Source organism: Olea europaea, unplaced genomic scaffold, assembly GCF_002742605.1.
Source record: "Olea europaea var. sylvestris unplaced genomic scaffold, O_europaea_v1 scaffold727, whole genome shotgun sequence".
NCBI lineage: Eukaryota > Viridiplantae > Streptophyta > Magnoliopsida > Lamiales > Oleaceae > Olea > Olea europaea.
The window spans coordinates 234,304-259,452 of record NW_019265672.1 but is presented as its reverse complement, the minus strand read 5'-3'; the positions used below and the strand labels follow the sequence as shown (position 1 = coordinate 259,452).

At 33.9% G+C, this 25,149-nt stretch overlaps 1 protein-coding gene across 1 annotated transcript; it reads right to left on the bottom strand.

Moving 5' to 3' along the window:
• Positions 1-16,957: 16,957 nt before the first annotated feature.
• LOC111390923 (zinc finger protein JAGGED-like) lies at positions 16,958-18,729 on the bottom strand. The gene is made up of 4 exons (XM_023016047.1): positions 18,714-18,729; positions 18,386-18,517; positions 17,579-17,657; positions 16,958-17,402 (listed from the first exon to the last, which is right to left on the bottom strand). The coding sequence occupies exons 1-4, from the start codon at positions 18,727-18,729 to the stop codon at positions 16,958-16,960; spliced, it is 672 nt and encodes a 223-aa protein (XP_022871815.1).
• Between the last annotated feature and the right edge of the window lie 6,420 nt (positions 18,730-25,149).

The following is a 25,149-nucleotide window of genomic DNA, read 5'->3' as shown; positions in this document are numbered from 1 at the left end:
TTGGATGGCTCAGTTTGGGTTGGATGATTATTTGGTTAGTTGGCCCATTTAGTGATTAATATGGAGTTGAATATTGGCCCATTAGTTTAGGCTTATTGGTAGCTCTCTTAGTGAACCCTAGGCTCAATTGGAGTGACCTAAACTATCATATATATATATGTATTTATCTCCCAGCCGTTTTTTGGTGGTGTGTGTGTGTGTTGTAGCAATGGAGAGGAGAGTTGAGAGAAGAAAGGCAACCGAGAGAGAGGGAAGCCATGTGAGATTGTGAGTAAGATTCGACCACTGTGATATCTTCTTCTTCCTCTCCATACCTTTGTGGATTGCTAATACCACCACCCTTCTCCTTTGTGAGGTTAGAGAGAAAGAGAGCAGTCTAAAGTGAAGGCGAAAGTCTTGGGTCGAGCCGAGGTAAACCGGTGTTCGTTTGGCTGTTTTATGAGCCCAGAATCAAGATTTATCGAGAGATTTTCGCTACAATAACATTAGGTTGTATTCGACATTTGTTTTGTCACTCAAATGCTATGTATATGTTAATCTATGAGAAAATGGGTGTAACTCATGTTTGTAAAAATTACGTGACTTGTGTAATGAATTATCAATTATAATTATGAGTGAAATAAAAATAAATAGGGAAATAGAGTTAGAAAAGTTAGCTTAAGAGATTCGCGATAAAAGATGTCCAAAAATCATGTGGCCTCCCCTTCGTGCAGATACTTTCGGCACCGCACGGCTCCAAGATAAAGCCATTATAGCTCGCAGCCAATTCTTCTTATATGAGCACGACTACAAGGAGAGAAAAAACAAGCTTTTATCAATTGCCAAAATTTATAGAAGAAGATAATATATAATGACTAGAGAATAGTATGAAAGACTAGAGAGTATTTTCCAAGTGTTTGATTTGTTGTGTTGTGTGTAAAACAATGGGAAATCCACCTCCTTTTATAGTAGAAAAATTCAACTCTCTTATAATGAAAATTAATTAAATTCAACATAAGTTACAAATATAATAATGAGATTAAATTTTTGTATTGAATCTAAAAATTAAAATCAAAAACTGAAATTTTAAAAAATGGAAAATGAAAACAGAAATTTTAATGTTAATCTGAAAGTTTTAAAATTTATTCTCCACAATCTCCCACAAGTTCTAAAACTTTCAAAAAAATTATCTACATATTTATATAGTGGCAATATTCTCAACAATCCCCTACAAGTTTTTAACAATTTTGTTAAATTACATAAAACCACCAGCGAACACATTCGCGCCTTCAACGGCTTATGTGATATCTCGCCACCATTGGGAAATCTGCTTCTGGAAAAGAAAAGATTTTCTGCCTTTTAACTAGTCTCAGTACTCAATATGAGACTTTCACAACCAGCATGTTAAAGCTACCAAGACCATCATATTCTGAACTGGTATCTCAACTGCAAAGCTTGGATCTACAATGCAGCTAGTTTTTTGGTAACCTCGATGTCATAGCTTGAAAATTTTCTCTTTAAATGGCATTCTACTGCCAACAACAAACTTCTCAGGAAACTCACAACAATTCACGTCTATTGGACGTGGATTCAAGACATAGCAACCTAGAGACCGCAATAGAGACTTCTCAAATAACTCTACTTCCAACAAGAAGCGACGACACCCTCCACCACCTGGTGAACATCGCATGACTTCCGTTGAGCGAGATTTTTATCGTGAACAACGATGTCAATACTATGGAACAATGGGTTGTGTTGCAAAAATTTGTTGGTGGCTGCCCAAGAAGCCCACTCAATCTAAAGAGATCCCTTGAGCCCTTGCAGCTCTTCCGTTAGACAACACTATTTTAGATACCGAGTGGACATCAGACACCGGTGTTTCCAACCTCATGATAGGTAAGCCAGGTATGTTAACCAATATCCATAAATACTTTGGTTCAGATTCGATTTTTGTTGGAGATGGCTCTTCTTTGAAAATTCTTGTCATTGGTGACACTTGCATAAATAAAAAAACTAACACTTTACCCCTCAACAATGTACCGCTGGTTTCAGATTAACAAAAAATTTGATGTCTATCAGTCAAATAACTAAGCAATTTCCAGTAAATTGTGAATTTTGTGATATTGATTTTTGTATTAAAGAACCGAAAGTAGAACAACCGGTGATAACAGGGAAGCGCAAGGGTTTAATTGATATCTTGTATGCCTAAATTACATTTTTTCTCACCATTTCAAAGCTGGCTAAGCAGAAGTTTGGCATCAACGTTTAGAACATCCACATTCATCATCTTTACAATTATTGAAAAATAAGGGTTTAATTGGTGTCTTAGGGATTAGGAAACTTGAGCATCTCGGTAATAGTTGTCAATTGGAAAACTTAGTAGACTGCTTTTTTGGGCTCTGAACATTCAAGTTACGCTATCTTTGATAAAATTCATTGTGATTTATGGGTCCTATTCTTACGGGAATGTAGGGTTATTTATGTAATTCACCATGTTAGCTGAGCTGTCATTTTGGTTAAATGTATATATATACACAATTGTATCAGGAACATCTGTCAGTGAGAAAAGTTCTTTCCCCATTTGTGTCTTCTCTCATTTTACTCTCTAATTGCGGTATAAAATCCACATGGTATCAGAGCAGATGCTTCCTACTGCTGCAATTTCCTGGAGTTAATTGATCTCCATCAGTTACTTGACGTCTAGCTTGTAGAAAGCAGATCTGTGATTTCCTGTGTTCTGCACATTTTTCATTCCCTTTCATTCATGGCAACGAATTCAGATGCTGAAATTGAAGTTTCGACTAACGATTCTTCACCAAAAGCTGATAATCGTGGTGAAGACCTGATAATTGCAGCTCAACGAATGATTTCAGATCCTGCGAGTCCTTATTACGTACACTATGGAGATAACACAGGTATGCAGATTGTGTCGGTTATGCTTTTTGATGAAAATTACTCGACGTGGAGTCGAGCTGTGGGAATGGCTTTGAGCGTGAAAAACAAAGAAGGTTTCATTGATGGATCTTTATCAAGACCTTCAGTAGATTCACCTCTATATGCTGCTTGGCGTAGATGTAATCACATTGTTTCATCATGGATCATAAATTCGATTCCTAAGGAGTTGTATCCTAGTGTTATGCACAAGGAATCGTCCCGTGAAATCTGGCTTGAACTGAAGGATAGGTACAGTCAGGGTAATGGACCTAGAATTTATCAATTGAAAAAGTTAATTGCTTCAATTACATAGGGAAATGGAACTGTGAATGCTTACTTTAATAGGTTGAAGGGGTTATGGGAAGAATTATCAAATTATAGGCCTCAAACTCACAATCCTTATTATGAAGAGGAACAGATATTGCAGTTCCTAATGGGGTTAGATGAGTGCTATTCCAATGTAAGAAGTCAGATATTACTGATGGAGCCTTTACCGATGTTGAACAAAGTGTTTGCATTAGTTCAACAAGATGAAAGGCAGAGAGATGTTGCATCAAGGACCCAAGTCCATGTGGAAACTGGTGCATTTGTGAGTAGATTGATGAATAATTCAACGAATTTTGGAAATAAACAGAGATCAGCACACACAAACCAAAATTCAAGGAAGGAACGGCCAAGATGCAATTACTGTGGGATGCTTGGACATATACAAGGGAAATGTTATAAACTTCATGGATATCCTCCAGGACATGGTTGGCAAAGGACAGAGGCAAGGAACCAATTTCGAGTGCACATCAAGCAACTGGAAATGGTAATTCTTCTGATCTGTCAAATGGTTTCTCAAGTTTGACTATCACACTGGAACAATGCCAACAAGTTCTCAATATACTGAAGCCACAACTTCACACTCAATCTGGTAATGCTGATAATCAAAGCCAAGCAAACCTAGTTATGCCAGATGTTCCCTCATTCTCAGGTAACACTTATTGTCTAGCAATCTCAGCTGTTAAAGATAAATGGATAATTGACACTGGTGCCACAGACCACATGGTATATTCTATCAATCATTTATCCTCCATTACTGCTGAGGTAAATGCAAGTGTTAAACTTCCTAATGGAGATGAGGCTCGTGTGACTCATATAGGATCTATGAAGTTGTCTGAAAATCTATCATTGACCAATGTGTTGTGCATTCCTTCTTTCCAATGCAATCTGATTTCTGTTAGCAAACTCATTCATTCTCACCATTGTTGCCTAATATTCCTATCTGACCATTGCCTCATTCAGGACCGTTCTACATGGACAACGATTGGAGTTGGGAAACTTGAAGCTGGATTATATCATTACCAGCTTCGTACTCCTTCAAACAGTGGTCCATCACACACTACCTGTTCCAACAAATCTGTTCTTCATCATTTCAATGCTGGTTGTAATAAAGTCATGAACAATGACCATGTTCCTAGTTTTAATGCTGTCACTAGGTTGCCTTTTGAACTATGGCACTATAGGTTAGGACATATTCCTCATTCTAAAGTTTCCACTTTACAAAAGTTTGTACCTGAAATTGTGTTGAATTCTGACTTTCATTGTAATATTTGTCCTATGGCAAGGCAGCATCGATTACCTTTTCCTCATAGTTTACATGTTTCTCAATCCATTTTTGAGCTAATTCATTGTGATATTTGGGGTCCTTATCAATCACATTCACTTGATGGTTCGAAATATTTCTTGACTATAGTGGATGACTATAGTAGATCCACATGGACTTTCCTAATGAGAACTAAGTCACAAACCAGACAAATTATCCTAACTTTTTCCAATATGGTTGAAACTCAGTTTAGTACCAAAATTATGGCACTAAGATCTGATAATGGAGCTGAATTTATCATGACTAACTTTTATTCCTCAAAAGGGATCATACATCAAATGAGTTGTGTTGAGAGACCACAAAAAAATGGCATAGTTGAACGTAAACATCAACACTTATTAAACGTTGCTAGAGCTTTAAAATTCCAAGCCAAACTTCCTAACAAATTTTGGGGAGATTGTATTTTGACAGCCACACATCTCATTAATCGTATACCCAGTACATCTCTCTCAAACAACTCCCCTTATGAGATCCTATTCTCAGCAAAGCCCTCTTATTCTCATTTAAGAGTGTTTGGTTCACTATGCTATGCTTCCACTCTTCAAAGGCATAGGCATAAGTTTGACCCTAGAGCTATTCCTTGCATCTTCATTGGTTATCCTCCCACTCAAAAGGGATACAAGCTGTAAAATCTGCATACACATGAGGTCTTTGTTTCGAGGGATGTCATTTTTCATTAAATATATTTCCATTCAATGATCCTACATTCCTAGCTACCCTTGGTTACTATGATGCAACTTCTACTCAATCTCCACAAGCTCTTTTATTCCCTTTTTCATCTCCTCTTATATCAGATTGCATTCCTCATACATCATCCTTACCATCACAGCCTTGTCCATCTTTGCCACCTTCTACCTCTACTATTGTATCCTTATCCCCATCCTCACCTATATCTAATCCTATCCCTCAATCTATTTCACAACATTCAAATGTCAATCCTCTTCGCAAATCTACTAGACTTCGAAAACCTCCCAACTATCTCCAACAGTTCCATTGTAACCTAGCCTCTCAACGTTCCCAGCAACATTATACCTCACCTACTCGCAATCTGGTGCTGGCAAATCTTGTGATATATCCAACACTTTGTGTTATGATTCACTTTCATCAGCTCACAGGGCTTATGTGTTGTCACTATCTACCAATGTTGAGCCAAGGAATTTTATAGAGGCAATTCGATCCCCAGCTTGGTGTCAAGCCATGAATGATGAATATCAAGCTTTAGTTAACAATAATACCTGGACAGTCACCTCACTTCCTACAAATAAGAAGGCAGTGGATTGTAAGTGGGTGTACAAGATCAAACTTAAGCAAGATGGAACTGAAGATAGAAAGAAAGCCAGGTTAGTTGCCCGGGGATTTACTCAACAGGCTGGACTTGATTATCAGGAAACTTTTTCTCCTGTGGCTAAGTTAGCTTCTGTCAAGGCGTTGTTGGCAGTTGCAGCCAGTAAAAGTTGGCATCTGCACCAGCTGGACATAAACAATGCCTTCCTTCATGGAGACCTCGAGGAAGAAGTATATATGAAGATGCCTTCGGGGTATGAGCAGCAGGGGGAGAATGATGTCACATTGGTATGCAAACTTAACAAATCTATCTATGGACTCAAACAAGCCTCAAGGCAATGGAATACCAAGCTGTCATCCTTCATCATATCTCAAGGATTTGTTCAATCTAAGTCTGATTACTCACTTTTCAGCAAGAGAACTGACTGCTCTTACACTGTGCTGCTCATTTACGTTGATGACATCATAATAGGAGGAAATGATCTGACATACATTGAGCACTTTAAAAGGAATCTGGACAATCAGTTCAAGCTGAAAGATTTAGGAGTCTTAAAATACTTTTTTGGGCTTGAAGTTGCAAGATCATCCAAAGGCATTGCTGTCTGTCAACGTAAGTATGCCTTGGAAATCCTTGAAGATGCAGGTTATTTAGGATCAAAGCCTGCAAAATGTCCTATGTTGCAGGGTCTAAAATTGACTAAAGATCAAGGGGAGTTGCTAGATGATCAAGGAATGTACAGGAGGCTAATTGGAAGGCTGTTATACTTGACCATTACAAGACCAGATTTGTCATTCTCAGTGCAGGCTCTAAGTCAATATCTTGAATCCCCTAGAAAGCCTCACTTAGATGCCGCACACCATGTGCTCAGATATGTGAAAGGAACACCAGGGCAAGGATTATTCTTTGCAACAGATTCTAATTTTGAGCTCAAAGCTTTTTGTGATGCAGATTGGGGGTCGTGTGCAGATACAAGAAGGTCAGTTACAGGGTTTTGCATATTTCTTGGAGGGTCCTTGATATCTTGGCGATCAAAGAAGCAACATACTATATCAAGGTCATCAGCTGAAGCCGAATACAGGGCCATGGCAGCAGCAGTCTGTGAAATAATTTGGCTTAAGAAGGTGTTGACTGATCTGGGGGTTGATCATCCTAAAGCTGCTCTACTATTCTGTGATAGTCAAGCGGCAATGCATATAGCTAGCAATCCTGTCTTTCATGAGAGGACGAAACACATAGAACTAGATTGTCATTTGGTGAGAGAAAAGATACAATCTGGTGACATAAAAACCATGTATTTGTCCACAAAGAATCAGCTAGCAGATTTGTTGACTAAAGCTTTAGGGGGAGCCAGATTTCAGATGTTATTATCCAAGATGGGTGTTTTGAATATTCATCAGCCATCTTGAGGGGGAGTCTTACGGGAATGTAGGGTTATTTATGTAATTCACCATGTTAGCTAAGCTGTCATTTTGGTTAAATGTATATATATACACAATTGTATCATGAACATCTGTCAGTGAGAAAAGTTCTTTCCCCATTTGTGTCTTCTCTCATTTTACTCTCTAATTGCGGTATAAAATCCACACCTATTCCTGTTTTATATATTAGCAAATTCAAATATTATGCTTGTTTGGTAAATGATTTATCTAAATATACCTAGATTACTCCTCTGCACCAAAAATCTGATTTTGTAGATGCATACTTTGATTTTGAACAATACGTTGCCAATCAATTCTATAAGCAAATAAAAGTTTTCCAGTTAGATGTAGATGTTAAACTATTGTTGATTATAACCTTAAAATATTGATTATAACAAACGAGTTAATCTTTTTTTTTTTAACTAATAATTGAATTTAAAGTGATTATATTCTTCAAAGCATTCAATGAAAAATTTATAGATTATCGTCAAAAGATCAAAATTAAGACTATCACAAGTCAGACTTATGAAAAAGATCAAGGCCTAGAGCTTAAGAGTCAAATGTCAAAAAAAAATCAAGATGAGAATCAAGATCAAGATCAAAGACTAAACTTCTTAGTTCAAATGTAAATGTGCTAACACTTTGATATTTAGCAATGAATGATAAAAAGTTTGTACATTAAAAGTTATTTTGATTATCACTTGCATAAAATGTTTTGATATGAAGTAAAATTGTCTTTCAAAATAATGTTTGAATCATATTTTTAAAATATCATTTACCTTGAAAACTAGTTAGAAATACCTTCCAAAATTCTACATTTGCCAAAATATTCAAATCGAATTAAATGGGGTCAATAACAGAAAAATCAGCCTAAACAATCGAACGTCCAGATGCTCATCTGGTTGGTTGTCTAGTTTCCCATAAAATTTTGCAAAATCTCTCTATAAATTCATGAAAGGCGGACGTCCAATTAATGCAGTTGTAACAGCCACAAATTTTAATAACACCGGATCGTTACCAAAATTTCATTTTTTTTACTTTACATGCGAAAAGATCAAAATAAAATTCTTTAATAAATAATAACTGCGGCATTCATAAATTTAAAGTAAACATAGCAATTGTATCTGAAATATAACAGTAAACATGTCTTAAAAATAAATTAACAAATAATTGTGAAGGAAAAAAACTTAATGAAGAATTTATTCTCTGTTCCTACTATCATCTTGGCAGCTCGCATCACCGCCCTACCACAAATCCAATTGACCCGCACTAACCTATAAGATTTAATGTAAGAGTGAGTATTTAAAAATATCCAGTAACATACAAGTAGTTTCCATAAAAAATTATGGCAATAAAGTAAACACTTCATACCACATTTCTTTTATAGAGTATATTAGTGACTAAGCGACTCACCCATCATTTGTCATTTTGAATTTCCAAAGGATTTCACATCTTGTTATAAAGAACTCAGAAGAGTTCACATTCTGTTAAGTCAACCTGAATGTCCATTTAGCAATTTATGCATAAATTATTGAACACATAAAAGTTTACAAAAACAATCACTTGCACAAAAGTATCTTACCTTAATTGTTTTTAAAAAAATGGTGATGGACCAGAAAATGCACATGGAAGACCCCTTTTCCTATGGTTCATTCTCTCTAACTTGACTATTTATTTTCTTTAGGTAAGAAAAAACTTTTTTGAATTTCTGTAGGTATATTCTTGGAACCCATGGCCTCTATATAGGTGTGGCTAGAGTACAAGATGGGTTCTATTTGAAACAGATTTGACTTGATTTAATCATAATACCAATGGATGACAATGAAAAGTGATACAAAGTAAATCAATTACAAATGTATAATATATTCATTCTACATTCACCTGCCCCCTCATTTAGATTCCATTGAAAGTGAGACATTAAAACATCATATCATGGTGTACTTTTTAGTCAAAATGAGATTTCTTGTCAAAATAAAGATTGGGGTTAACATGTTAGGACACTACACTTGGATGCCCCAAGTGAAATGGGAAAGTGGGACACTATCAAACATAAATTCTAGGTGCACTATTAGCCTTAAATTCTTATCCTTATTAACCAAAAAAGATTTACTTACATCTACCTAGAACACACACGTACGTGACTGATTTCCAAACTGAAAAAAAAAAGAATAAGCTAAATCCAAATGAGTTTGAGATTATCTACCAACAGAAAATTTATTTGCCGTCACTTATCTACTATAATATAGTTTATCTAAAAAAAAAACCTCCAATAGAATAAGATTCTATCTTATTTTAATAACGATTATGCTTAAACAAAGGGTGGCCTAATTAGTCAACAATTTATGCTGAGAATCCCTAATGAAAGGAAATTATGTTAATTCCTAATTCTATTTAATCTTGTTTTCAATTGGATCTAACTTAAAGTGATTTTATCCAAAACAACTTTTTATCGAGTTGAAAATTTCTAATTAATCACGAGCTACAAAATGAGTTCAATATTGCTATATTAAATCTTGCTCTATAAAAAATCTAATTATTAGACCTAGATAAAAAAAAATATGAATTTAAACTTATTTCCTTTTAGTCACATAATTTTTTCCCAAATAATAAAATATATTATATAAAACAAATAGCTTTTATTTTTAAATTTTCGGGGGCATTACAATCTCTCCTCTTTAAAAGAATTTCGTCCTCAAAATTTACCTGCATTTGGTTCCTCGGGTGCCCCATCATGGATTAAAGCAAAAACTCTGGCATTCCATTAAAGCAAAAACTATGGCATTCCCTTTCTTTTCTAGCTCATCATCTTTCTTTGGGGGTGCTTCTTTGCAGTTTTTAGCAATATGGCCTGTCTTACCGCATCGATAGCACACATTGCTCCCCAATGCACTTTGGACAGTGCAAAATCGTTTGTCCAATTCTTGACCCATTGTTAATTTTCTTGTTCTTTCCATCCCCTTTCTCTTCATAGAACCCATACCATTTTCATTTTCCCGAAGGCTCAGTATATTGTTGCAAAGTTTGGTCAATCTCTAATTTATTTGAGATTGCTTGGGCAATTTGCAAAACTCGACTATAGGTGGTGAGTTGGTGGGATGCCATTATTCCACCAATCTCTGGATGCAATCCCAGTTTGAATCTCCTTACTTTCTTTGCCTCCGTGTCTACTAGATGTGGTGCGTACCTAGAGAGTTATTCAAATTTTTTCTCGTATTCTTCAAGCTTCATCTTTCCTTGCTTAAGTTGAAAGAACTTTGCTTCCTTTCGATCCCTCAAAGCTTGTGGGAAGTATTTTCCCATCACTTCATCCTTAAATTGTATCTAAGTAAGAGCATGTTGTTATGCTTCTGTTCTAGTGCGAGATGCTGACTCCCACCAGTAGCCTGCAGCATCAACCAACATGAATTCTGCACATAACATCTTTTGAGCATCAGTGCAAGACAAATATTTGAAGATTCGCTCCATTCCTTTTATCCACCTTTAGCTGCCAGTGGGTCTACCTTGCTATCGAAGGTTGGGGGTTTATAGCGACAGAACTGTTCTACAATTGAGTTGATGTTGTTAGCATTTGCACTATGGGGATCAGCCTGTACTTGTTGCCTACCCAAATCTTGTACCGCCCTTAGCAAATCCCTGATGATTGTAACTTGGTTTTGCTGTTGTCTCGACATTTTCTTAACATAAATAATATTTTAATTTAGGAATATTTGATTAAAAAAACCTAATATTATTAATAATTTTTAATAATAAGAACTTTAAAAATATAATGTTCCAGATCCTTACATATAGTAATTTGCTCTTCAAAAATTCAAATAAATAAATACACAATTAAATTTTTCTTAAGTAAATAAATAACACTTATTTCTAATCCTGGTGAGTCCTTAAAATCTTCTTTTTATGGCGTCTCATCATCTAAAGTAATGCACAACTCTAGCTTACAATCTGCAACCAAATCAATGAAATTTTGTTTGTTGGTTTTCTTGTTGAGGGTCTTTTGGCTCTGTTTCGATCTCCTCCTCTGGCTCCTCTTACATGTCCTCCCTCCTCTGGCTGTGGCTCTAGTTCGGGTTCAGGCTTGGGCGCCGATACTTGTTGTCTGTGATTCCATAAAATTATGATATCCTCACAGTATCCTTTAAAATCAATCTTATCCCAATCTTCTTTCAAATATAACCCATAATCCATATCCCTCATGAAGTAAGCAACGTCTCTCTATTGAGGTCGGATAGTGCTTATAAGGTGGTATATCGAGAGGACTGTCCACTTATTACAGCCGAATGATCTTCCTCGCTCCCACTTAGAAAGAAAATTTTCAACATGTCCAACAAAAGTTCGCTTCCATCTTACTTCATAAGTTATGTGGTTCTCAATGACCATTTCAGCACACTAAAGGTATGTTGGGCTATTCCTAGTCATCCTAATCATGTGACAAGTATAATTTCAATTATGCTTAATCTTGTGTTATCAATATTATTTTATTCTCAGTGCATAAACGATATTCTAGTAAAATGTGAAAAAAAATGACAAATAAATTATGCGAGGGAACATGCTTATACATTTCATAACATGAAGCAATATGGATCATGCTAAAAATATGTTATTACATTTCATACCTGGGATCAATTGGAGAGTGGTCAAGTAGTGAGCGTAGCGTGTCAATGATTCTTATCTCGTAAACGTCTAAGACTTTATTTTATTTTTCTTAATAAAAAAAATATACAATAATAATAATTCATGTACATATGGAAGTTTCCTAAAATAGGATTTTTCTCAAAATAGAAGTTTCTGAAAAATAGAATTTTCTTAAAACTATTGTTTTTCGTCTTAATGATTTGGATAACAGAAAACTGAAAAGGTTTCCAGGTAAGAAGGGAGGTCACAAGAGGATCACTTAAATCCCAAGTTTGCCTTAGATAGTTTAAATCATTTTGACGGAGCCTTTCAGTCTTGTGGATACGTAAATTAAGAAAACTCAAACAATAATTTTTTTTACTTAAAATATCCTCGCGATTTAAAGTTAAGCACATAAATATTCAAAATACATGAGTGTCGAACTATATTAATCTAAAGTTTAAACCAACATATTTAAAAATAATTTGAAACAAACATTAATCTTATTCTAATAATTATTGAACTAATAACCCATATGTTGTAAATATATGGTCAAACACACACTGGCACATATATTTATAAACAATATAGGCTTCCTACCTACTGTCCATGTACACAACATAGAAAATGTTTTAATATTTGTGTTGTGTGTGCATGCACAGGTACAAATGTGTCTTACGGGCCCGTTTGGTAGGGATTTTGAGAATTGATTTTTTGACAGTTAGAAAAAAAGTGGGGTCCACATGTAAGAGAAGAAGTCAAAAATTACGGCTTGAATAGTAAAATAACGGTCAAAAAATCCCTACCAAACGGGGCCTATATGAAAAGACATCTATGAACTTTCTTCTATCAATTTGGGAGTGCTCTATAAACTTGATCGTACTATGACGTCCAAACAAGATACAATTGAATTAAAATGTAGTACCATGTCAAATCCCCAGTGCAGAATGTAATTTGAGTCTACAAAAAAGTAAACCTAAGCTTTGATACCAAGTTATAAAATTCCCAAATTTGCATAACATCGGAGCATTACCAAAATTTCATTTTTTTAATTTACGTGCGAAAAGATCAAAATAAAATTCCTTGATAAATAATAACTGCGGCATTTATAAATTTAAAGTAAACATAGCAATTGTATCTGAAAAATAACAATAAACATGTCTTAAAATAAATTAAAAAAAATTGTGAAGGTAAAAAAACTTAATGAAAAATTTATTCTCTGTTCCTACTATCCTCTTGGCAGCTCACATCACTGCCCTACCACAAATCTAATCGACCCGCACTAACAAGTAAGATTTAATGTAAGAGTGAATATTTAAAAATATCTAGTAACATACGTGTAGTTTCCATAGACAATTATATAGCAATGAAGCAAACACTTCATACCAAATTTCTTTTATAGGATATATCGGTGACCAAGCGACACACCCATCATTTGTCATTTTGAATTCTCGAAAGATTTCACATCTCATTATAAAGAACACAAAAGAGTTCACATTTCATTAAGTCGACCCGAAGATACATTTAGCAATTCATGTATAAATTATTGAACACATAAAATTATATGAAAACAACCACTTGCACAAAAGTATTTTACCTTGATTGTTTTTAAAAAAAAAATTGTGATGGACCAGAAAATGCATGTGAAAGACCCCTTTTCTATGCTTCATTCTCTACGACTTACTATTTATTTTCTTTAGATAAGAAAAAGCTTTTTGGAATTTTGTAGGTATATTCTTGGAACCCGTGGCCTTTATATAGGTGTGGCTAGAGTACAAGATGGGTTCTATTTTAAACAGATTTGATATGATTTAATCATAATCCCAATGAATGACAATGAAAAGTGATACAAAGTAAATCAATTACAAATGTTTAATATATCCATTCTACATACACGTGTCCCCTTATTTAGATTTTATTGAAAGTGGGACATTGGAACATCACATCATGGTGTATTTTTTAGTCAAAATGAAATTTATTGTCAAAACAAAGATTGGGGTTAACTTGTTAGGACACTACACATGGCCGCCCTCAAGTGAAATGGTAAAGTGGGACACTATAGAAAATATAAACTCTAGGTGAACTATTAGACTTAAATTTTTATCCCTATTAATTAAAAAGATTTACCTATATCTACTTAGAACACACACATACGTGGCTGATTTCTAAATTGAAAAAAAAAAATAGAATCAACTAAATCCAAAAGAGTTTGAGATTATCTCCAATACTATATTTGCAACAGAAAATTCATTTGCCGTCGCTTATCTACTATAATATAGTTTATCTTTCAAAAGAAATCCTCCAATATAATAAAAATTCTATCTTATTTTAATAAAGATTATGCTTAAACAAAAGGTGGCTTAATTAGTCAACAGTTTTTGCCGAGAATCTCTAATGAAAGGAAATTATATTAATTCCTAATTCTATTTAATCTTGTTTTCTTTCAATTGGGTCTAACTTAAAGTGATTTTATCCGAAACAACTTTTTATCGAGTTGAAAATTTCTAATAAATTACGAGTTACAAAATGAGTCCAATGATATATTAAGCCCCCATTTGGCCCCATTAATTTGAATTATAATGGGAGGAATAGTATTTTTTTTTTTAGTGGTGGTAAAAGAATGAGAAGTTTTTGATTTACATGTAATATTATTTTATTGAAGATTGTGTGGTTGAAAATAAAAGAAAGAAAAATTTAATTTAAATTATGAGATTTAAAGAAGGCCAAACGGGGCTTAAATCTTGTTCTACAAAAAATCTAATTATTAGACCCAAATAAAAAAAAATAGAAATTTAACTTATTTCATTTTAGTCACATAATTTTTTTTTTCCAAAATAATAATATATACTATATAAAACAAATAGCTTTTATTTTTAAATTTTCGAGGCATTATAGCAACGGTCGAATTTTTGATCGTTAGATATTCATATGCATAATGGCTATTTCGTTGGTTTGGATCCAAAGGTGGACGTCTAGTTGGTTGTCCGATTAGATAGAGTTTTTGTTTTTTGAGATCCATAAATACCTCCACTCTTTTCATTTAACAAGACTTTTAAGAGCATCAAAATCAGATATATTTTGAAGAAAATATTTGAACTTACATAGCATCTTATTCTTTTACTTCTTTATCAAAACTTTGATTGATTAAATCAAATTTGGAAAATCATTATATTCATTAAAGTTTTTTTTCTTTCTTTTGATACTTAACTTATATGCTATCATTCATAAGAGCGAGATATATTTTGAAAAAAAAAAATTCTTTGAACTTACACGTAATTCTTCTACTTTTTTACAAAACTTTAATTGATCGAATCAAACTTCAAAAATCATTATATTCGTAAAAGTTTTTCATCTCTCTCTTAGTACCTAATTTATTGAGATTTTCATTAAAAGAGAGAAATATTTTGAGAAGAATTTTTAACTTACATTGCAGTTATTTCCTCTTCATCTTCTCATTGAAAAAGCTTTAATTGTTTGAATCAAACTTTTAATTATCACATTTATCGAAGTTTTCATATAACACTTGAGTTATCATTTATTGTTATTCATAAAATTGTTAGCACCTCTTAATAATTAATTCATTTGTACATTTATTAAGAGAGCAGTTTGTTGTAAAATTAGTGTATTAAAAAATGATTAATATTAGCAACGGTAATTCTGTTGGTAATATGACTCATGGAAAATCCGTAGGTGAAAGATTGACATAGTTTTTAGAAAAAAGTTGAACTACATCACCTATGGAAATGTCGTTGGTAAATGGTACGTATATTAAACAAAAATATTAGGCACGGAACATCCATTAGTGAAGAGCTACCACTTTATCAACGAAAATTTCATTTGTGATTTTTGTAGTTGAAAGTCTAATACTTTTACAAACGGATAATCTATCTCTATTTACCAACGGAAACAATCCGTAAGTAATTATACAAAGGTGAAAAGCTAATTTTTAGTAGTGCGGGCTAACCAAAAGAAAAGATATACAAACGATGGACACTATAATCCCAAAGCTAAAGATTCAAAATGAATCATAATATATGGGCACAAAGCAAAACATACCCCCTTATATATGTGTGTTTTAATTCATCTTACAATGCTATCAACTTGCAGACTGAGTTCCTCAAAAACCTTTCTATTATGTGCCGTCCAAATATGGAAGTGGTACAATCCAGCACAATTCTTTTTTATTCTGATTACATAGAAATATGGATAAATACATTGAGATAACGACAAGGGCTAAAGAGGACAGTGAGCACAACTATGACAAGCTAACAAAGTTTATGATTGGACATAAGACACATTGATGAGGGCACAACGTTTTTAATTCTTTTGGTATGTTCTTAATTTTTTTAGAACGGTTAATTTCTCAAATTTATACTTTTGACTCAAGTGTTTACTCCCTTCTAAGATTGTGATTTTTTTATTTTTTTGGTTGGTTGGTTGGTTGCAGTATTAAGTTTCTGTTTGGTAAAAATTATAAAATTTAGATTTTAGTTTGAATCAAATTCAATAATTAATTTTAATCATATATTTCATATGACCCATAATTTTCAACCATTCATTCTATCAATTTTCATCAAAATTTAGTAAAGATCTGATTTTTAGTTTCCACTAAACATGGGCTAATCAATGACTTGAGAGAGAGAGAATGAAATCCCTATGCGAGGAAACCCTAAAGGGTACGTTCTGTTGAAATCTAAGTCCTTGTCCCAGTTGCACTAGCATCCCTCTCATATCTAGTTCCATTTCACAGCTTGTCGTGAACAAAAAATAGAACTCATCCAATCCCTGCTTCAAGACAAACTAAGAAGCTCAGCTGTGTGAGCACGAAAAGCTGCTTATTTACCTGCACAAATTAAAACCATAACTTCTCTCTTTGCATATCCCCATTTGTCAGTTTTGTTCGGATTCTTTTACTCTTTCAGTGAGAGCGCCTTGTCACAGCAGATAACACTTGCACTCTCACTAAAGAAAACAAATTCTGAAAACCCACAAAAAAATATATGAAATCTTTCATCTTGAAACTGATTTGTCAATAAAAGATTCAAAATCTTGCAATATTGTCCTTGTCTTCTACTTCCAGCCTCAATCCAATCCTTCCTCCTGATTGTGTTGTGACTTGTCTCTAACATCATCAACTCCGTCCTCTCCTCTGCTGCATGGTAATCCATGTCCAACTGGTGTGCCTAGGCAGGTGAAATTGGTATCTTGCGGTGCTGAAGAATAGCTAGACTTGGAGTGTGAATACCGCGAGTTACCGGGGTGGACATGGCCGGCAACAAAGTAGTCATTCACAAATTGCCCAGGATATTGCGTGGGAATGGAGCCTATCCGCGAAGAAGAAGTGTACAAGTAAGGCTGGGGTGGAGGCAGCGGCATTCCCGGTGGTGGAGGTGGTGGCAGTGGCGACAGTCCTTCTGGAGGTGGTTGAAAAAGGGGTGAAGAACCAGAAAACATTCTTGTTGGGCATATTGATCTGAATGGCATGGTTGGATCACCCATAATATTTCCATGTAGAATTGGTTGGCCACTACAAATAGTCCAAGCTCGTCATGAACAGAAAAAAAGCATTACTGTTGAAAAATCGACAATCATTTTTCAAATGGAAAATCATGTAAACATACAAAAAATTCTTTAGAAATTGCAAGAAATCAAGTTTGCAAATTTAATAACAAAAGCTAGGTCAGCCTATAGTTGGAAAGATACCCTGGCTGATGAGCTCCTGGAGACAAATCACTGGTGAAGACCAAATGACGGGCCTTGTTCAGTGTTTCTGTCTCCCTCTCTGAGGAACATAAACAGACAACAGTTATCAAATCATGCGGAATGAACAGCTACCAAGAAATAAAGAAACCACACATAAATAGTTATTTGTGAACAAGATTGACATGACAAGGCTTCAGGAAAAGGAAGAAAATCATTGGTAGTCAAATAAATATTTTATAAACTATCCTTTGTTAATTTAATCTGAGTTGACTGAAAATTATTAACAGAAGCATTGACATTTTTTGACATGCTTGTGGGATTTGCCTGAATACAAAATTCCAAAAAAAGTAATCTTCACCCCCTTATTGTGAGTGTTCGATCAAGGAAATTGTCAACCCTTCTCTGTCAGTTTAACAAAGTTATTATTAATTAGTATGAAGAAGAAAAGTTTTTATTTTTTTGTTTGGGCTCGATAGGACTACCAACTATTACAAAAAAGTAAGTAAAAAATATTAAACTTATCATGTCTAGAGATTGGAGTACATTGTAATTAAAAATTTACACTTCTTATACTTTGATCATACTTCTCCTTCTCACGCATGGTCATCGAGGGCTTGTTTATTTTAGGGAATTTAAGAAAGGATTAATTTACTTGTACATTCAACGTGGATATTTTGATTGACATCTCGTTTAAGTGTAATAAAAATTGAAGAAATCAATGAAAAAATTGATTGTTGTATCATAGAATATCATTCAGTAAAAGTAACAAAATTAAATAGGGAAATGGAATAGATTGAAAAGACTTGCCTTGGCGGTGGCGGTTCATGTGTCCCCCAAGAGCTTGAGACTTGCAAAACTTCACTGAACAAAACCTACACTCATAGACCTTCCCAGTCTGATCCTTTTCGTCCGTAGTATTGCTTTTCTTTTTCCCGTAGGCTGTTACAAAATATTCCAATTAAAGCAACTTTGATGAGACTAATCTTATACCTAAACCCGCAGCCCTAATTCCAGAATCATGAATCAGTATTCCAGCCAACAATTTTGCTGGCTTTTTCTTTTTCTTTCTAGGGTTTCGTTTTAAGTCCAAGAGCCAAAATAAATTTCAAAAAAATGAAAAAAATAAAAATTCAACAGGATGCAATAGCCATTTAATTGAAAACCATCTTTCTAATGTTATTAATTTCGAATGTTTTGAAACCAAATAAGCTTAAAGAATTTCATTTGGAACCAAATGGACCACTATCAGCAAGATGAAGTAGCAAATGAAGTGAAAACCCCCCTACCTATAAGATTTAATGTTATTTTTAAAGTGATGTACCAGATGATGAAGATTTAATTTTATTTTTAATGCAGTACAAAGTATTGTACCAGATGATGAAGAGCTGTCATCAAGGATCTGTTTACCATCTTTTATGTAATCTTCAGGTAAGTTGTTGAGGTCTAATGGATTTCCTTCTGATCTCCTGAAAAAACAGAACAACAAACTGAAAGTTAAAGAGGTGAAAGTGTAAAAAGAACAACAAGATAAAGAAAAGAAATTGAGGAGCTGGTTTGTGGAGTTTGTGGGGGTGAGACCTACATGGTACAAGACAAAGAAAAGGACAGGAAAATATGAGGGCTGGGGATCAAACGCAATTTTCAGATTGAAGTTAACTAAAGATTGGAAAACAATAAGACTTCAGTTTGAGGCTGAAGTGTAGAGACTGGTTGAGTGATGTTGAAGAAAGGGGTGCTTGAAAGTTCTCTATCAGTTTCTTTCTGCCACTCTCTCTGGCGACATTTATCTCTCTTTCTTTATGTCTCCAACCTCAAGATTGAGAAACAGAGGATCTCGAGACTTTAAAAAGGAGAGTGAGGAGAGACTTGGGACAGGTACATGGTAGTGTCATTTGGTTAGAATTGAGAAAGAGGAGAATGACAAGGACATTGCCTTATGCTTTTGGCTTACTAATGTAGCTAGGTTTATTGGCCTACAACCACTGGGCTCATGTCCTATATATCCAATATGTGCCAAAGAAATGAGATGAAGACAATATATAAATATAGCTTGTTTGATAGGGTAAAATTAAAATTTTGGGCAATGTTGGACGGACAGAGATGAAGACATTATATAAATATAGCTTGTTTGATAGGGTAAAATTAAAATTTTGGGCAATGCTGGATGGACATGGCCCCGTTCGTCCAAGGTGCTGAAATGGCACCCTTGGCCCGTGCCCCCTCCAATAGGGGTCCAATTAGGCCCCCTGTTTGGACAGGGTGAACGTGGCTCTCTCCAAACAGAATAATCCTAAAATTTTACTTTAAATTTAAAAGTCGAAAAACTATTTTAATCATATTTCATGGAACCACAACCTTTTATGCACATATTTTACCAATTTTTATTAAAGTTTATTAAAATTTTGATTTTAATCCTCACAAAATAAGGGCATAATAATTGAGGTTACACAAGTCACTGTTTGTTGTAGCTTAAAATTTTGAGAAGGAAGAGAAAAAAAACAGTTACATCAAACATACTCCTTTTCGGATCTAGGAACAACAACATACATGTACTAAATACCTTGTCCAAGGAAGAGTTTGATTTTAAAAAAAAATAAAAAAATAAAATTAATTGATTTGGTAGATTGTGACAGAGAAGTAAGACGGACACATACGCAAACTTAAAAATGTGTACGTGTACAAGGTACATGACAGAACATCACGTTTTATATATGATTATAACTTGTAAGAGGATGTTGGTATGGCTTTTACTTTCGAGAGATGACCATTAAATGCACTCTCTTCATACACTTAAGCAAGATTCAAATATACTTTTGATGGCTGTCTAGAGAAAATTTTGCTCTGCACAAATCTCTATGCTGTACTTATGTCATGTTAAAGTGGATGTTGAATACAATGATCCCTATGAAATCCAAGGTTCACTAATCTATGTTTCGAAAATATTTTTAGAAACTTTAAATTTATTTTCACTGTCTAATCAAAGTCAAAGATTAATTTTAAATAAATATTAAAAGTATTAGTCGTTATTATCTATATATTTCGTGATGTCACCACTACTTCTTAAAAAGTTCCTCAAAAGTTAATATTTATCTTTTCCGAGGGGAGACCTAGTAACAAGATATTTTCATCTTTAACAAAATGCTTCTACTACAATATAAGTGTCCTTGTTTTCGATGAAATATCTCTTATCTTGGTGAAGATGGATTTTGAGATGGTGGCATGTGATTTTTGGGGTGGGTTTGGGTTATTTTTGTTTTTCAATTGTTTATTAATGTATAGGACGAAATTGATTTTCAAGTGACTTGATAAAAAGTTCGTGTGCGTTACAAAACTTGACTTAAATGATAGATTTGGATGGAATTCGTCAGTGAGATGATCTAAGTGAATTAATGGGAGGTTGAGGACGAGAGAGAGAGAGAGAGAGAGAGAGAGAGAGAGAAGAATAGGAACAAAATTGTCACAAATCGAAAAGGTTGAGAACCCACAATGAAATTTATCCTTATTTTTATTGTAATTGATAGGTCTCCAAATAGTTTAGATGAGCATTAAACATTATCAGAGAAAAAGTAAAAGACATTCTTGTCCTTTGTACTGTTAATACTGTGCTAGAGCACGAACACATGACTTACATTGACGTATACTTAGATTTTAGATATTTTGGTAAAATTAGGGGATCAAAGGATTATCTTATGCTGCTTCGCTATTCTCTAAATTAGATATATAATTATCGTATTATCTTTCTTCCTTTTCAATGCCTTTAATAAACCATGGCATTACCAAGGCCAAGGAGTATAATCCTTAATATATTAACTTGCTAAAGCTGCTGTGGACCTTCTCCTATCCCCTTACACACTTGGCATGCCCATGTTCCAATATGGGTGAAAATGTTGAGTATTTGGTTTCTATCTCAAAATTCAATTTTTGTTAAGGTAAATAGTGTAAGTGTTATGTACTAGATTCAATCGATTTTGAATATAAATACTTTTAATATATAATTGATGCATTTTATTTAAGGTAGATCTATTATCTAGTAATCAATGTTCTAATGAATTAAATAATAGAGTTCATAGATTTAAGTCTTAATAGCTTGTATCGCAATGAGTTGTGATTATGAAATACAAATTACATATGATTGAATCTTAAATTATCCATAGTCGTAAGTAATAATGAGATATGGATATTATTATTATGGATAAATCATCATGTGTAGCATTTCTTACGTGTGAAGTAACTGATCTATAAGTTAAAGTGTGATTATACTTAAATGAACACATAAATGTTTCGTTAAGAGAATAACATATTGGAGATCCCATGAGAGATTCCACATAAATAACTATTTGAGTGCCAATGATTAATCTCTAACACTCAATAGTAAAATTGTTCCTATGACTTGAGGTCGTCGTAGTACTTTAAATGAGAACATTCATAATGTGATAATGTTTGTTGTTGCCCTATCAAGAGTAACTAATACGGCGTTGTTTAAGTACATCACGAATCATATGAAAGTTGTAAATGATCAATAGAAGATTTCTCACTCATAGATAGTAAGAGATTATGATTTACATTTTATTGAGTTAAGCTGATAACGAAATCCTTGATCAAGTGTACTCATAAGTTGAAAAGAATTTTCGATTTACATTAACTTAATAGGAGGATGAAATATATGATGAATAATCGAGATTGACAAACTTTATATCTCATAATTGACGGAATCGTATTGATAAAGGAATTATAGTTTCACGATAAAGGAACAAGTTTGATTTTGTTATACCATGCAACATTTTTCATCATATATATTTCTCTGACACAGTGCTAAATGACAATTTGGGACGACAAATGTAATTAATTAATTTAAGTGAATTAACGACAAATTAAAAGGATATTAGATCAAAATAATAATTCACATCGTTACGTATTGTGATGAGGAACCTAGTAGGTCACACACAAACGGAGAACTAAAAAAATGAAATAGATTAATGAAAAAATTGCAACCAAAATACCAAACCTTTTGTTTATTAGCAGACTTGACCCAAAACTTTTATTTGTACCATTGAAGATACCAAATCTTTAAAATATTCACAAGTCAAGTCCAAATGAATGAAAACCATTAGTTGATCGAAATAGAAGAATTTAATCAAATATAATAAGGGCAAAATAGTAACTTTACAATTCTAAAACCTAAAATATTTAAAAAAGAAAAAAAAATGGTTGTCTCCTTCATCACCCCACACAACATCGTTTCCCACCACCTAAAATCAAACACCACTACCACCACCCAGCGTCGGCACGACCGTGAAGGAAATATCACCCTCAACAACATAAGCGAAACCATTGCTGATATTCTGCAAATTAAACCAAGTCAAAGAAATAATTGATAATAGCCCTACCACCACCAACAATATATTTATACACCTACTATAATCCATCGCCAACCCCCTAACATTGCATCAGAAATGGCTTCAAGAACTTTCCAAAGAGCTAAGCTTTCATCAATATGTATGCGCCCACTAAATTTCTAGCATCCAACTCAATTTCAACCTCCAATCCCTCTTCAAAAACTCAAACACATACAATAAATTTATCCTCACAAATCAATACCGATGACATATTAACCTCGTTCTACAATATGCTCCAAGTGAAACCCTCGCTACACATCCTATCAATTTTAAGAAATTGCTAGCGATCTTTGCTATCACCAAGAACTATGAAGATGCGATTTTTGTAGAAAAGCTGAAAAATGAGGAAACTAAGAAATCCCATTGGGGGGGGGGGGGGGGGATTGCACCTTTACACACACACACACACATGCAATGGTAATCGTCGGAGGAATTGCATCTAGTCGACAGTAGCCGACGGTAAATCTATTAGTTTTGATTTGGCGGGTTGGGGATGGAGGGCTGTTGAAGAAGATAGACTTGTAACTTATTAAATGTCCAGATTGCCCTTCACTTATTTAGGGAAAATTATTAAATTTTTCATTAGTAGGGTCAATTAATGGTTTTGGTGGTCAAACAGACGAAAACCGTCATTTTAGATTGGATGTGTGAATATTTTAAAAGTTTGGTACCTCAATTGGCACAAATGAAAAGTTTGGATCAAATCTGCTAATAAACAAAAAGTTTGGTACCTTGATTGCAATTTTTCCTATATTAATTAATTGATTGATAAGTGCTGGAAATTAATTAATTTGGTTACTTATTAATGGGTCAAATTAATTAATCAAATTAATGAATTAAAGGACCAATGTTTTATTAGTTAAATTAAATAAACATGGGACTGAATTAAGTTTAAGTGTCGAGCTAAATCTACTTGGACTTAGTGTCAGCTCGGCCCTTTAACCCACAAGCTCGGTTCGGGCTCGTGAAAGACGAGCTGAGCTCGACTTGTTGTTCGAGCTTGGCCCACGAGCTCGAGGGCCGAGCCGAGCTCACGAGCCGCTCAGGAGCTCATGATTTTTAAATTTTTTTTTTTTTTGGTAAATTTGCACATTTTGGGCATTTTTTTAAAAAAAAAATTCATATTTTTTTACGAGCCCAGGAGTTAGTCAAAATGGGTCGTGGGATTGAGCCCCTGCTCGGCTCAGGCTCATCATTTGACGAGCCCGAGCCGCCCACGAGCCGGATTTTGACAAGTCGACGAGCTGCTCGACTCATTTGACATCCCTACTTGGACTTCTATGGTTTGAGAAATGATACAATGCAATTCATTATTTTGCTAGTACAAAATTGATAAACCCTAATTCTCTCATTCTTGTTCCCTGTATGAATTTTCATTGGAGATTGGATAATTAGTCAGCTACGGATTGCAAATCTTGATTGTTTGTGTTAAAGATAAGCAAAAGAATTTACAAAATTCAACAAAGATATAATTTCTATTACAGTCTCTATCTAAATACAAAGTAGATTCTTGATGGAAATTGAAATCAATTTGATTTTTCGCTATGCATAATTAAGTAAATTCCTAACAAATAACTCAATACCTTATATGCTAATAATTGTTTTCATTTCGTAGTAAACTTCTACCCTTACCATGATTCCATAAAGATTATGACTCGTCTTGAACACACCAATTTTAAAATTCAAATATTCGTTAAAGTTTTAAATTGATTGCATTTTTTGTTGAACATTTTTGGCTCTTATACCATATCGAGTTTTGTGATTCCTTCTTCAAAGTACAATATTGTTGGGATAAATAGTTTAAACCTTCATATGTTAATTACTATTTTAACATGTAATTGAGGTGAGATTTCACCTTTAAAAAACAGGGCCAAATGGGTCAAGGAATAGTCAACAATCCCATTTTTCAAGACTCTCATGGGTTAACCAATGAAAACAAACGTAGTGTTGGAATACTGTTTCGGAGAATACAATCATTTTTTTATAGCAACCAAGGCTAACTTTTATAAATTTCTAGCATGAAAGACTTTGAAATGAGCTCCACAGACAATTTACGTATACAAATCACTATGTTAATATTGTCATGCTTACAACGTAAAAAAGTGTGTAAATTAAGCCCTTATTTTAATCACCATCAAATTTTCAGTTATACATTCTCACAATAAAATATTTTGC